The following is a 14426-nucleotide window of genomic DNA, read 5'->3' as shown; positions in this document are numbered from 1 at the left end:
CGGTAGTACCGTGGTGCTACCAATGTCAAAGAACATATTACATTTTTAATTTTTTTGTAAATAGTTCAATCAGATTTAATTTTTGCCATAACGATCAAAGTTTAAACCAGACTAGTTGAAAAAAATTACTCATTCAATATGTTTTGCAAAGGCTCTCGATGAAGAGATATTACCTCAATGTCTCAAAGAGTATGTTTAAATACATATAAGAAAAAACGAGAGCGCTGAAGGATGGTGCAGATTTTATAACTTTATTCTGACTGACGCGTTGACATGTAGTAAACAATATAATAGAGAATAAGTTTTTCTCGACTATCTCATATTTCGGAAAATACCGACGGAATCCTTTTCAACTTAATTTACTTTTGTTTCTGTTTACTTATTTTTTTATTTATTTAGTAAAATAAAATATATCTCGAGTGTTTGTCATAAGAATTTGTGCAACCCTTTCGAAAGAGAGAATAATACGTATGTTTGGTTTCAATATTTGCTTTGTTTTCTACTATTCAAATCCTATCACTCAAATATGGTTTAGCGTACTGTTGAAAAAAAAAAACGTAATTTCCATAAGTAAAACCTGTCATTTTATGTTAAAGTAGCACGACGAAGGTAGTAAAAAAGCCTTTGTACTTATATAGTAATATGGTTCACTGCTCCGTCGATTGAGAACAACGCATTTAAAAGCTAAACGAAATATGTGCAATTTAAAATTCAAATACTGATTCATTGAGAGCACGTCGTCTGAATACTTAAAAAGTCAAAATGTCTGCGTGCGTACAATGGTTGAATTTACTAAATATTTATTAATTTGAATTTCTCATTTATTTTTTATTATAATTTTTGAACAACTTTCCGTAAATCAAAAGCAGAAGTAACAAATATTTCTAAAAAGTTCTTTTACTTTCACATTTTATATTTATTACCTGTAAGTTGTTGATTTTGAACATTTTAATGTATTAACTGGTCTCGCGTTGATGATGCCCACATATGAAGTGTCCGCTCAAACAAAGCTTTTTGTAGTAATTAGGGGTGAGTCTTCTTTTTCATTTTTAATTAATATTTACCACAGTCTCCTCTTTCTACTTTTATTAACTGGTATTTATTTTCGGCCAAATTTCATTTCAGGTTAAACTAGTTTTTCGTAGGTTAAATTTATCCAAAAGATAATAGGATGGACTAATGTGGCTTAGTTTAAAAATCGTTTGTTTTCCCCAGATCTGAAATTTAAAAGCCAGTTTAGCTTAAGAAAATGAAGACTAGGGCAGAAGGAGCTCTTAAGCATTCATTTAGGCATCGTGAGAATGCATGAGTGGTAGTGGTTGGGGTCAGAAAGATGAGACGGACGAAATGAAATCATTATTACTACTATCCCATCATTTGTCATGGAAACCACAGAGAAACTTGGGTCAGGGCAGATGGAATTGAACCAGTATTAGTTAATGCTATGCAATGGTCTAAACTTCTAAACATTTAGGCCGTGTAGTGATGAGCAAAGCAAGACCAAGGCCAAGACTGGGACAGTTTCGGTCTTTGTCTTGCTTTTGCTCAAAGCCTTGGTTTTGGTCTTGCTGATAAAGTCTCGATTTTGGTCTTACTTTTGCGTATTAAGTCTTAATCATGCCCATTTAATTTGATACTTAGTTTTTTTCTAATAAGCACAAATTTTTCTATTTATCGATAAATTAAATTCTGAAGTTTTCTGTCATACTTGCGAGCTTAACATGACTTTTAAAGAAAATAGTGTTGACAGTTATGAGAGTTATGAAAACTTCCCTTAGTCCAACGCATAAATTCATTTTTTTGTAGAGAATTAAATAGTAGAAGGAAGTAAATAATATCGAAAAAATAGTGAAAAGGTTTGTTTTTTTTGTATTTAGTGCTAAAATCTAGTAAGGCAAACTGAAAATTTCAAATACTAAAAATGTTTTGTACTAAGAAAAGAATATATTAAAGTTGCTTCAAATGGTTTAACTCATAAATCCACCAGAAGTAATAATATCTCGTTTAGCCTTACGTATTTGGTCTTCATCTTGAATATTCGGTCTTCAACATCATTAAAGACAATACAACTGTTGGCAATAGATATAAAGGGGCAAAAAATTAGTATGCTTAGATTTGCAGATGATATAGCAGTATTAGCATCTAGCAAGGAGAAGTTAGAGATAACATTAAATAAAATTGAAGCGATATTGACAGAATAGTATTGTATAAAAATAAATAAAAGTAAAACAAAAATACTGGTACGCAAGGGAAGAAAAAGTATGGAAAGATTATATAAAATGGCTGATTTTAGGTATTTAGGAAGTCAGATAAGTCAGGACGGAAGGAGTAGTAGGGATATAAAGCAAAGGATAGGTCGAGTTGCCTTCAATAAAACAAAGTCTCTTCTATGCTCGCGAACGATTAATTTAGATATTCGAAAAAAATTGTTAAAGATGTAAGTTTGGAGGGCGGCGCTGTACGGATGCGAAACATGTATGGTGTGCGCTACGAGAAAGAAAAAGTTAAAAGCATTCGAAATGTGGTGTTACCGCCGAATAATGAAGATACCGTGGATAGAGATGGTTAGAAATGAAGAGGTATTAGAAATAATAGGAGAATAGAGGACTCTAAGAAGTAAAAGATAGGCGAGATAGATTGGAAAGACATCTTCTAAGGCATAATAGTCTAGTAAGAGACTTATTAGAGGCAGAAATAGGAGTACGAGTACGAGTAAGGATGTACGATGTTCTAGTTTCAGGGAAATGCGAAGATTAGCTCAGGATAAAAAGGAGTGGAGGTGCGTGTCCAACCAGTTCTAGGACTGACGACCTTATGATGATGAAAATGGTTATTAAGATTGCATTTGGTTAGGCCGTTTGTCCTAATCTGTATTATCTTACTTTTTTCGTGATCAAAAAAAAAACATTAGTATGTTAGAATTTCTGTCTCTTGTTGGTTTATGAGAATTTGATTAACGATAATTTATTAGTATGATTTTGCCACCTTGAAGACTTTTGGTGTTTATAAACATTAGAAGCTCGCTTCAGCTCAACCCTTTAGTTGAAAATCCGCCAACTACATATTAAAATTTCATGGGTTTAGTATTTAAACGCCTTTTTTACGGAGACTTATTGTGTTTTGGGACTTTGGTGAGGGTGGTATTTAATGAAAAGACTCCCAGAAGGAGAACATGAATCATTAACCGTAGTGATTTTGCCCAGTTATCAAGAGGAAAATGGTTAAATCAAATTTAATAAGTGATCTCGACAGTAGGAATATGCCAAATTTGTATTTATTGTTTTTTTTCTTTATTCAATCGGATGCCAATAACTTATATTAAATATTTCAAAATAAGTACGAGTATAATGGATTGAAAAAACTTGGGTAATGTTGATAAAGTTTAAATTATATCTGACTTACTGTCAAAACAGACAATTACTGTGATTCACAAAACCTTCACACTTAATAACAATAATTTCCAGATGCTTGCTGAGTTCAGCTTAATACCCTTGTCTCACAAACTTTGCTAAGTTAGAGACGAAGAGCGATTTTGGACAATAAGAGGAATTTACTACCTCGTGAAATCGAATGGTAATGTTCCTAAAGTTCGTAGGATATATGTTAACAAAAAGACGTAGAAATTGGCTTAGGTAATGGAAGTAAATTTAATGATATGGATAAAGAACGAAAGCGAATAATTATGTAAATGACAGCTTAAAATCTGAGTATTTAGTACTTAAATTGGTATTAGTAATAAACAACGGAAACAATTTTATGAACAATAATTTTTTACAAATATACGAAACTACAGGGTACATGCTTCAATTGAATTGTTGTAATATCTGCTTAATGCAGTAGAAAAACATCAAATTGGTCACTTATTGTAATGAAACATGAATTGGTACATCCTTCACATCATTTCTTTTTCAAAACACTCCAATATGCCATAAACAAAATTCAAATGAATATAAAAAATATTTTATTACTAAAAGTAATGTAACGTACAGTTATGGTTACTTTTCGACATAGTTCCCCTGACGATTGACGCATTCAGTCATGATACCTAAAGTTTGTACACCTGTACAGATGTACCCTCTTCATAAGAATCATTATGTGGTATTTATAAAAAGAAGCCTCACCTTCTGCTACTAATAATAATTGAAGCAATTCCTTCAAGGTATATGTATAAAAAAAGCGAAGGAAAAGGTTTTGCTTCGAGGGTTTGCTTTAAAGTAAAAGGTTTTACATAATTTGTATTTGTAAAAAGAAGCATCTGCTCAAAAACTAAAGGATTTGCTCATAAAAAAGGAATCTAGGTTCACAAAACATTTATCGCTCTTCTTAACTTTTCAGTAGCTGCCCAGGCATCACACAGCTTGTAAAGTAAAAATTTATGTATTTGTAGGACTGGTTTTGCGATAAAATCTATCTAAAAGGACTTGTATAAGTAATCTTTAGTTGTGTGTTACTAGTGTCGTGCTTATTATGACTGATATGGTGCATTTATGTACAAGAAAACACTACACAGTAAAACGTACACCACGAGAATCAGATTTTAAAACGTTATTTAGATTTGAGGAGGAGAATGTCGTGTGGTTGACCGACCACTTTCATACCACGTATCTCTAAACACGTGGAGCAGCCGTGTCGCTTGTACAGAAAATGAAAATATTTCTGCATTATTCTTCAAACCATTTTAATTTTTAACTTTCAATATTGCACAAGTAAATCAGTAATGTATTAAACAAATAAAATAAACAATTGTCACGAAACACACGTGTTGATTATACAATGCAAATATCAACTAGTTTGTCAAAATCGGAAGGGGCTAATCTGTACCTTTTACTTTTCCTTGCAAGGAAAATGTATAAATTATGAATACGAATTGTAGCAAAAGCTTTTACGTCTAACTTTTACTTGAAACTAAATGCTTTATTTTTATAAATACGGTCTATGTTTAAAGTGTGTACTTTCATATGAGAACTGATGGTCAAACGCGTACCATTTGCACCCTTTTGCGACTACATTATAGCACACATGAGCATGTCTGGTACCTACTGCATAGCCGCCAATATGAGTTATAAAATATACCTATACTTTCAATGAATTACCACAAATAGCGCAGCAAACACCAACTGCAGAATATTGTTAAATTTTGTGGTCGACAAAGTCTGTAAGAAGATATCCTTATGAACCTTGTCGATACACTTCTGTTAAACTTAATCCACGGCGTAGTTACTTACTCCTACGTTGTAATTACGTAACCATTAGGGTGCTTCAAACAAAATTTTTAATTTTTTTTTCTAACTCTTACCCCCCCAAATGTTTCTATTTGATGTAAAAAAAATTCTCGCCAAACATGAGCCCTATAGCTCAAATCTATGGGGTCGCTATTTTTATTTTAGTTTCCCATTTAATTAATATAGGAAAAATTCTTTTTTGTTTTAAATTGAATTTACACATAATTTACGCATTTTTTATCCAAAAAACCGTTTCATATTCTCAAAGTTGAGTTTTTGAGCTTTACAAAACTCTAAGACAAAGTATGATTATCTTTACAAAAAGACTAGTTACAGCCATTTAAAAATTAATATGGCACGTAAACACAATTTAATTTCATGTTCTAGTAAATTAGAGTACATAAGGTAGCAAATGCACCCATTAAGTGCCTTTTACTACTAATGATTCAAGTAATCAAAACCCAGTCAACGAAGACCTAACAAATATCGATTCAATGGAGAAGCTAGATATTACTAATCCCATGAAAATTACAGCAATAATCCACCACCAAGGAAAAAATTAATAATAATACAATATCCCAGTACATGTGAAGAGAAGATCATTATTGGCAAACATGAAGTAAGTTTTTCCATAACATTTGGAGAATTTTATATCACATCAAAGCAAATGAACACAGGAAAACAGCGACAGTGGCTAAGATATACTGCCTGGACTATCAGGGCGAAAGCGCAATATAATTTTACAGATAAAAATTGCATTTACTGCATTTATTGGGAGATGAATGTGAATGTAGAAACCACCCAGAGGTTAGTGAACTCCCTGAAATCAAGGAAAAATATCGTACTTTCGGTAAAAGTATAGTAAAAAATATTTTTTTTATTTTCATTTGACTTTTATTTATGGCCTATTGAGTTGAAAAAGCATCTCTTGTATATGTAGGACCTTTTCAATTATTAATATAATGCGCTATGAAAGCTTGGATACATTAATGGTTGCTACGTCGCTAAAAAATTGGGAACCGTAAATGTTGATTTTGGGACGTTATCGTATTCAGGGTTTGTTATTCCCCAAAGATATAAAGGTAACTAAAGCCTTCGCATTAATTATTCATTATTTTCGTTTTTTATCTGCATATTTCCATGTAAAATCAGAATCAGTCTTGCTGAACATATCATCGTCAATTCTCTGCTGACAGACAATTTAAAGTATGTAGCACTTGGCCTTGACGCAATGTTACTAGAATGTAATCAATTTTTTTTGGATTGGGTAGGTACATACTGTTAAGAGTAATTTACGCAAATTACTTATAAAACGATATTTAAAATTGAAACGAAAAAAAAAATGAATTATTTGTTATGAGAACCGGATTTACTTCCTCATTTTCGATTTTATTAAAGAAAAATAGCGATCCAGAGTTCTTAAAAAGTGTTATCGGATTTTGACAAATGAAACGCATTAATTTTAACTTACCGAGACGATGGAAGTTTGGATCTTTAATTCAAATTAAAAAACTTCGCTTAAACTAATTGAACTGGAAATAGGGAAGGAGATGTAATTGAATGATTAATATAAAGGGATTATTAATTAAATATCTTCATCCCGGTGGTAATGCTATTTTTGTAATTAGCAACCTTTTCTACTATTTTTTAAAAACCTGAAAGGTAAAAGTTTGTACGAATTTACATTCCTTTTTGTGTTATGATAAAGCATGTCAATCATATGTATCTCGAGTAGGTTATTGATCAATAATTAGATAAGGAAAAACTTTTTGGAGCTATTTCCATGTATTAACGAGGAAATTGGAAAGGCTCTCATTCTAAAAGACAATGGTCCAAGATTCCAGAGTCACTAAACATGACTTGTTTTCTGAGTAACAAAATTGGTGGGATAGAACAGTGTTATTGATGTGCACTTTGGACATACAGTAGAAGGCCGATTATCCGAACGCCGATTAACCGAATCGCCAATTATCCGAATCGGTCCTAAGCGTAATATAAAAAATTAAAACCAAGCACTGTAAGTAAGTACATAATGTAATTTTTGTTTTGTTTTGTTTTGTTGTCANCAAGGCAGGAAATTGAATTTTTTAAAGCCCTGGTGGTTTTTTAATTTTAGAAGCTTAACAACTGAACCGAAAAATACAAGGGAAAAGCTGCTGTAGAAAAAAATTATAAATGCGATGATATATATCTACGGAATAAGAAATAAACGAAAATCTGAATGTTTGTATCAAGTTGAATTTCACTTTTTCACGAAACATGAATTTGGGATATTTTAGTAGGTGTACATAACAGAACTATGATTAGGTATGTCTACATATGCACGATACACAGAGACAAACGCAGACGGAGGTTATAAAAAGTATTAAAAAAAGTTTTTTTTTAGAATTACTTTTTAGAATTACAGTACACGAATTATGACTATTTATTCTACTTCCGTTCTTGTTCCACTTTCAATATTTTATTCGTTCAGTTGCTGGAACAGACGGAACGTTTGTTTTTTACTTACATATTGTAGAATTGAGTTTGTTAAACTTAATAAAGTTTATTCTATGTGTGATAGTTCGTTTTTCTTTATTACCAGTCTATGTCCGATTATCCGAATTTTCGATTATCCGAATCGACCCCGGTCCCAATTAATTCGGATAATCGGCGTTCTACTGTATGTACTTTCTGCTAACTTGGGCCGATTGCCAATGTATACATGCATATGAAATGCTAAAAATACGTAAAAATATTACTCGTTTTTATTAGTTTGAGTACTAATATTTACAGGATATTCTCAAAAACAATCAACACTCCTAGACACTTTCGGTTAACGGTTATTTCTGCCAGACGCTTAAAGTTCAAAAAAAATCGTAATTTTACTTATAGGTCTTATACGAGGCTGTTGTCATCTCTCGTAACTTAATGGTCATAGCATTGGTCCATAAAACGAATAGTCTCGGGTTCGATACCCGGCGAGAGTGTGACAACACATACATTGGTATAAATGGAACAAATTTTCACATTAATATTTCATATATAAACTACTATTAAATATCAAAATGTTCCATATATGGGTAGTTCTACAAACTAAGGAATTTTCGGCGGCTCAGCTAAATTATCCTGAAAAATTTGTTACAAACTAATTTATTTGTATAACATACTGTAAAACTAACCTATGTCTAGTTGGTCTCTAAAAATAATTTAGATTTAAAATTATTTTCTTGACGAAATTACTATTCAAAGTGCCAAATTCTCAGGAACCTGCAGTGTCCCTCAAACAAAATCTAATCAAAAGTGTAATGTGATTTATTTACTACCACATTGAGGACAAAAATGAAACCAAAATAAAGAAGTACTTATTATATGTTCTTGCCTGGGAGACATATTATCATTTTATTGTCGTAAAAATATTATAAAATCCTTTTCCAAAATTTGTCCCAACGGTTTTATATCAGGATCCTGTTCAATGTAAAATAAGTAAATATTCAATATTCTATTAACCGAGAGACGTTGTCGTTCAGTTGAGTTAATTGTACCTACGAAAGGGGCAAAGAATACCACCTATTTTTTTGCACCTAGCGTGTTGTTCAGTCAGCCTGGCACAATCAAAAGAGGAAGTCGCGTCGTAATCAGTCGAGTTCACAGGATCCTGGTAAGATATTTACATACTAAATAAATATATAATATGGTAATTTTAGCGTTTTGATATGTAATTTGCTTACACCAAGGCTTAGTTCTGCTTAATTTTGGTTGAATGTTTTTTAATCGATGTTTTTTTTAATATTATTTAAAAATTCTCAGGAACCTGGTCTCAGGATCCTGTCAAATTGAGACCCAGAATACTAAGAACTATCCAGGGTCCTGAGAAGTTTATATTTAAATGCTGTTTGTGTGCAAGATAATTTGCAACTTTTTAGCTATACACTATAAAGTCAGAATAATAAAACGAACGATAGTGTAGTTACATACAAAACTTCGATAGTTTAAAAAAATTAAAATTAAAAGAAAAATGCAGAAACCAAAGAATAAACAGACTAAGGAGGAAATATTAGAAAAAAAAGGATAGCTGAAAAATTGAGATATGAAAAAATAAATAGTGATCCTGACAGATTAGCGGCTGAAAAAGAAAAAAAAAGCAAGAGTATAAAAAATTGAGAGAAACTGGCAAAAAAACTAGTATCTGAAATGTCGGCTCGTGAAAAAAGACAAGCTCGCAAAAATTGGAGGCAATAATCAGACAAATCTTACAAAAAACAAGTCTATGGCCAACATGACAAGTCAATTTGTTATTTAAAAAGTTGATTTCGGTTGGTTTTATTTTTTTTCCTCAGTTTCTTGGTTACACTCTCAGTTTCCTGCCGCTTGATTTCCTTGAAATGGCCATAAATCCAAAATTTTAAAATATTTTGACTGTTCCACTTAACATAAGACGTTGTATTCTTGATAATAGACTAAATTTCGCAATTAGAATATACAGAAAATGTTGGGCCGAAATCAGACTCAGTTTCGTCCTTAGTTTGTAGAATAACCCATATATAGTATCAAAAATACTTTACTGTTTACAGAAAAATATTTTTAAATAGCTTATTTCAGTAATTCACTTTCAAATAATTTTCAGTGGTCCAGTTTTTGAGCTACCGAAGCCCGAACCTGGATCGCTAGTTGCTAATCGAACACCTTGTACGTACTTCTTGTCTCTTGATTAACTACCAAGTAACTTTTATATTAGGGCAGGTAGCTTGAAATATAGAAAACATGACATGCAAAATTACTCAGCTAAATCGACTGTTAGTGATGGGCGAAATTATCTTGTAGTAGCCTGCATTTTTCTCTAACATTTCGGAAAACATGAGTTACTATTCTACATACTGTGATTTAACGCTACGAGCTAAATATGTGATCTTATATATAGTAATTGACAAAGGTTTATATATATACTGTTTCGGTACCATCTGTAATAGTTATGATTAATTTCCATTTCTTCTTCATTTTTAAAATATTGTAGGAAACTAAAACAAGATGGGGGTAAAATCAATTTTGTTTTGCAGGCAACATCCGACATTTCGCCTCTTATAAGTAGTGTAATTAGTTTATTAGTTTAAAATTTTATTTTTTTAAACAGTTTTTAAATGTGAAGTTTTATGTCTCTACGTGGTTTCAACTATTAATTATTTTATTAATACGTCTTCATCTACATCTACAAAATTATGTATCGTTATGACATCCGGGATCTTCTGCATGATATAAAGAACCAGTTAATTTACAAACAACCTTAAAAAAAGTTGTGCTGAAAGACGAAACGTCGGTTATTGGTCATATTACATTGGTTTTGTCTCTATCTTGACTTACATTCATACCAGAGCAATAATTGGGGTAAATGATGCATAATAATCATTAATATTAGTAGTTTTATAAAAAATAATAAACTCGTAATTTTAACAATTTTTTTATTTTACCACGACAATTGTTTCGCTAACACAGTAACTTTTTCAGATGGAGTGTTTATTTATCATTTTTTATAAAGTTATGAATTTTCACCACAATTAAATGTCTATTTCACCATGTATTTAGAAGTATTAGTAGCCCTGAGACAGTACAAAATTTGAAAGGAAACAAAGTTGCTTTTGCAATTCTTACCTTCACAACAAGCCCTTCAACTTCTTTATCGTAACGAAGAGCAAAGTGTAGTTTTCCACAATACTCCATTTCAGGACCAGTGCTCTCTACCGACGACTGTCGAACGACTTCCTTTTTATAAAGCTCAGGCTGTAACAAAAGACGAAATGTCGATTTCACAAAATCACTTTCCGTAAACAGTTCATTCAAGTCTCGAAAAGCATTCAAAAGAATACTGAAACCACTTCATCCACCATTATTATCGTTAAATATACTTAAAAAGAACAAATAAAAGGGATACTTGTAAGTAGTGGAAATCGCTTATAACTTATTGTAAAGAGTGAATAATCTTCATCAACACAATATTTCTCTTAAATGCCGAAATTTTCGGTCATACATGCGACCTTGTCATGTCTTTTAAAGAAAATAGTGTCAATAGATGTGAAAGTTATGAAAATTCGAGAACTTACCTTTCTTCCAATGCATAAATTGACCCTTTTTCTAACGCATAAATTGGCCTTTTAGCAAACAAAATTGTACAAGGTACTTGAAAGAAGTAAAAAATATCGATAAAAAATAAGTTTATCTTCATATTTCAACCAGACATAGGAACAAAGAACACTTACTCCGAGGACATTTTTGACGATCCCTTTTTTTAAACAGTGGTAAAGTTTCTTTTTTTATATTTAGTGTTAAAATGTAGTAGAGCAAACTAAAAATGTCAAATACTAAAAATGTTTTGTTCCAAGAAAAGAATATATTAAAGTTGCTTCATAAATCCTCGGGAAGTAATAATTTTTCAATTAGTCTTGTGTATTTGGTCTTGGTGTTGCATATTCGGTTTGATTTTAGTATTGGTTTGCTAAAATAACGACACTTCTGGTTTTGGTCTTACATTTTCACAAGACTAAAACCATGTCTGCAAGACCAACATCAATTTTGCTCATCACTCTTTCAGAAAAATTGCTGAACTTTTTTATGTTTTATATGAGTTGATGTTTTTATTTTATTTTAATAAAAGCTACTTGTAAGTGTTAAAGGTGTCGAAGTTTACAATTCAATCATACTAGTGTAACCGCTTTTAAATCCGCACCACCAACATTTAGCAGATCAACCCCGGTAAGTTCAGTAACTTGTCGTAGTACCGCTAAGGAGGGCGCCACGCGGAATCCGTCGTACGACTCACCAACCACACTAGCACGGAAGGCTACCAGTGTTCGGAACCGTACGATAATTATCGTACACATACGATAATTTCATGTCTACGTACGATGTACGATATCATATTATTATCGTACGCAGATTGTACGATAATTTTCATGCATTCAAAATTTATTTTATTCTTACCCTCTCAGATAATATCACGAAGACTACTTTTTATTCGCGTATATTTTTTTTCTTTTTGCTCGCAGCGCTATAAACATTTTTGTTATTCGCAGTGTTAAATTTAGAAGAACGTGCCTGCAACAAAGGAATGTTATCATGCTAGTATGTAGGTTTTTCCTTGGCAGGTAACATCCCTTCGTGTTGGTCACCAGATGGGTCGATGGTCTTCCCATCCACAAACAATTTTGTGATTGTAGTCATGTAGTCATAGCCTAAGTTCAAAAACACCCCACTAACATACCTCCACCCCCTACATCTTCTTATATTTAAGTATTTTTCTATATATTATTGATTTTTAAATTAAAGGGTGGGGGTAGTTCAGGTCTGTCTCAAATGTAAAAAATATAGTTAAAAAAGATTGTAAATAGTTTATGAGTACAAATTAGTTACGAAGCATACGCAGAAATATTGATATCGCGATTAATACGAGTAATTTATGAATTATAGTGATTATTTTGAAAAGTACGATAATTTTGCTCCATGTACGATAATTCTACGCTACTGGTACGATAGTTGCCTCGCTTCAGGTTGTGAACACTGAAGGCTACCCTTTCTCAGTACCACTATCCCTGGCAGTACCGCGCTGAGTTACCCCTACCTAGGCGAGGGTGAATAAAAGGATTTTCCCGCTCTCAGAATAGAGACAGAACTCTACCTGCAGCTCTTCTAGCAGCTTACCAGTTGATGAAACCCTTAGCCAATGCGTTAAGGAAAAAAGACCATCGGTAGTGATCAGTGTGAAGATCAAAACATTGAGTCATTTTAGTCAGAGATAGACCCTTTTATAGGCTTCTAGATTATTCCTACTATAACGGTTTTCTGACTTAGTTTGTATAAGTGATACCTGTTCCTTTTGGTCAAGTTGGACTGTTCATTTGCTGCACGTTCATTTGTTAAAAATTTTAGATTAAGTTTTCGTTGTTATCTGCATACCAATAAGTTATCAGGTCTCACGCGGACTCACGTTAAAAACAAAAAAAACACCAAAAAAATATTGACTCTATCAATAAAATTTGGTTAAAGTGATCTTTGTAGTTGTCCTATTTTACCATTACGCTATATTAGCAAATAAATTTTGTGGTTCTGTTTAGATTCAGCGTTATAACCTAGATTTTAGAATTTGCTGTTTCTGGAAGATGCTGCTATATGTGCTTATATAAAATAGATATATATATATATAAGTATATATATATACAGTTGTTTTTCAAGGATGCAATAGAGTTGTCGTTCTGTGAGGATCACGGTAAACGGAATATGAAAGAAGCTTTTCAGAGTTCAAGGAAGACATTCTGATAGTCCGAAAAAGTTCTTGAAAGAATATTTGAAAAGCTTGAAATTAACCGATGCGTGAAATCGAAAATTAAACGAAAAGTCAAGAAATATACTGACAGCCTTTACAGTGTAATAGATTTAGAAGAAATGTACCCCATTATGAAAAATAAAGTATAAAAATTGATTCATGAAAATGTCAAGAATATGAGACTACTTATAATTTGTTTAAATAATTCACAAAACTGAGAAAATCAGTTGAATTTTACTTAAAATGTTGACTTACTTGTATAACTTAAAAATACAGATGTAACAGTTGTGTGTTATACACCGTTTATTGTTGATGTTGTTGTACAAATGTTTACTTCAAGAAGTAACCACAAGGTTGGATTCCGCTATTTTATCCTTTGAAAGTGAACGTAAAGTGAATCGGTAAACAGTTTGAAGGATAAATTAGATTTTAGAGGCTACAAGCTTCATAGGTTTTCTTTAGAGGCAGAAAGGAGTATCTTTTCCATTACTCGAATGTCAAACAAGCTTGAACTTGCCGCCAATAAATTAAGGACAATGGACAGACTCAAAAATTATTTTGCACAGAATTGTTGAAGAAAATACTTTCTGCTGACTTAAAAAACAACTAATTAAAAATTACAAATAAGTAAGTGTTGGCGACATTTTCCCTCCCGGTCGTCTCCGTCCTCGGCAGTTTTAAATTTTGGGACACGAGCATGTAAAAACATTGAAATATAAACATAAACAGTCTGGAGTTTCGAGGCCAACGCTATCGAAAGGGGTTTGGTGCTTTTTGAGGATTCATTCTGATATAGTCTTTTCGAATATACAGTCTAATTATTTTTCTAATTAGTAAGAGTTTCATTAATTTTGTTATTTTAAGAAAAAGGAAAAAAATAAAGGTTTTTAAATTCTTCGTTGTGAGTGTTATTG

At 32.0% G+C, this 14426-nt stretch overlaps 2 protein-coding genes across 2 annotated transcripts in view; one reads left to right on the top strand and one right to left on the bottom strand.

The window, feature by feature from the left end:
* The window catches only part of LOC108741405 (alpha-(1,3)-fucosyltransferase C-like), an 87923-nt gene extending 84388 nt beyond the window's left edge, over positions 1-3535 (top strand). The window contains exon 4 of the mRNA XM_025977422.1: positions 3465-3535. Within this exon, the coding sequence (XP_025833207.1) occupies positions 3465-3512 (48 nt within the window). The 3' untranslated portion in view covers positions 3513-3535. The remainder of the gene's footprint in view (positions 1-3464) is intronic.
* The window catches only part of LOC108741407 (synaptotagmin-10-like), a 150540-nt gene that overhangs the window by 42447 nt on the left and 93667 nt on the right, over positions 1-14426 (bottom strand). Inside the window, exon 5 of the mRNA XM_025977428.1 lies at positions 10848-10976. Coding sequence (XP_025833213.1) covers positions 10848-10976 — 129 coding nt within the window. The remainder of the gene's footprint in view (positions 1-10847; positions 10977-14426) is intronic.

Source organism: Agrilus planipennis, unplaced genomic scaffold, assembly GCF_000699045.2.
Source record: "Agrilus planipennis isolate EAB-ADULT unplaced genomic scaffold, Apla_2.0 scaffold300, whole genome shotgun sequence".
Taxonomy (NCBI): Eukaryota; Metazoa; Arthropoda; class Insecta; order Coleoptera; family Buprestidae; genus Agrilus; species Agrilus planipennis.
This window is presented reverse-complemented; position numbering and strand designations above follow the sequence as displayed.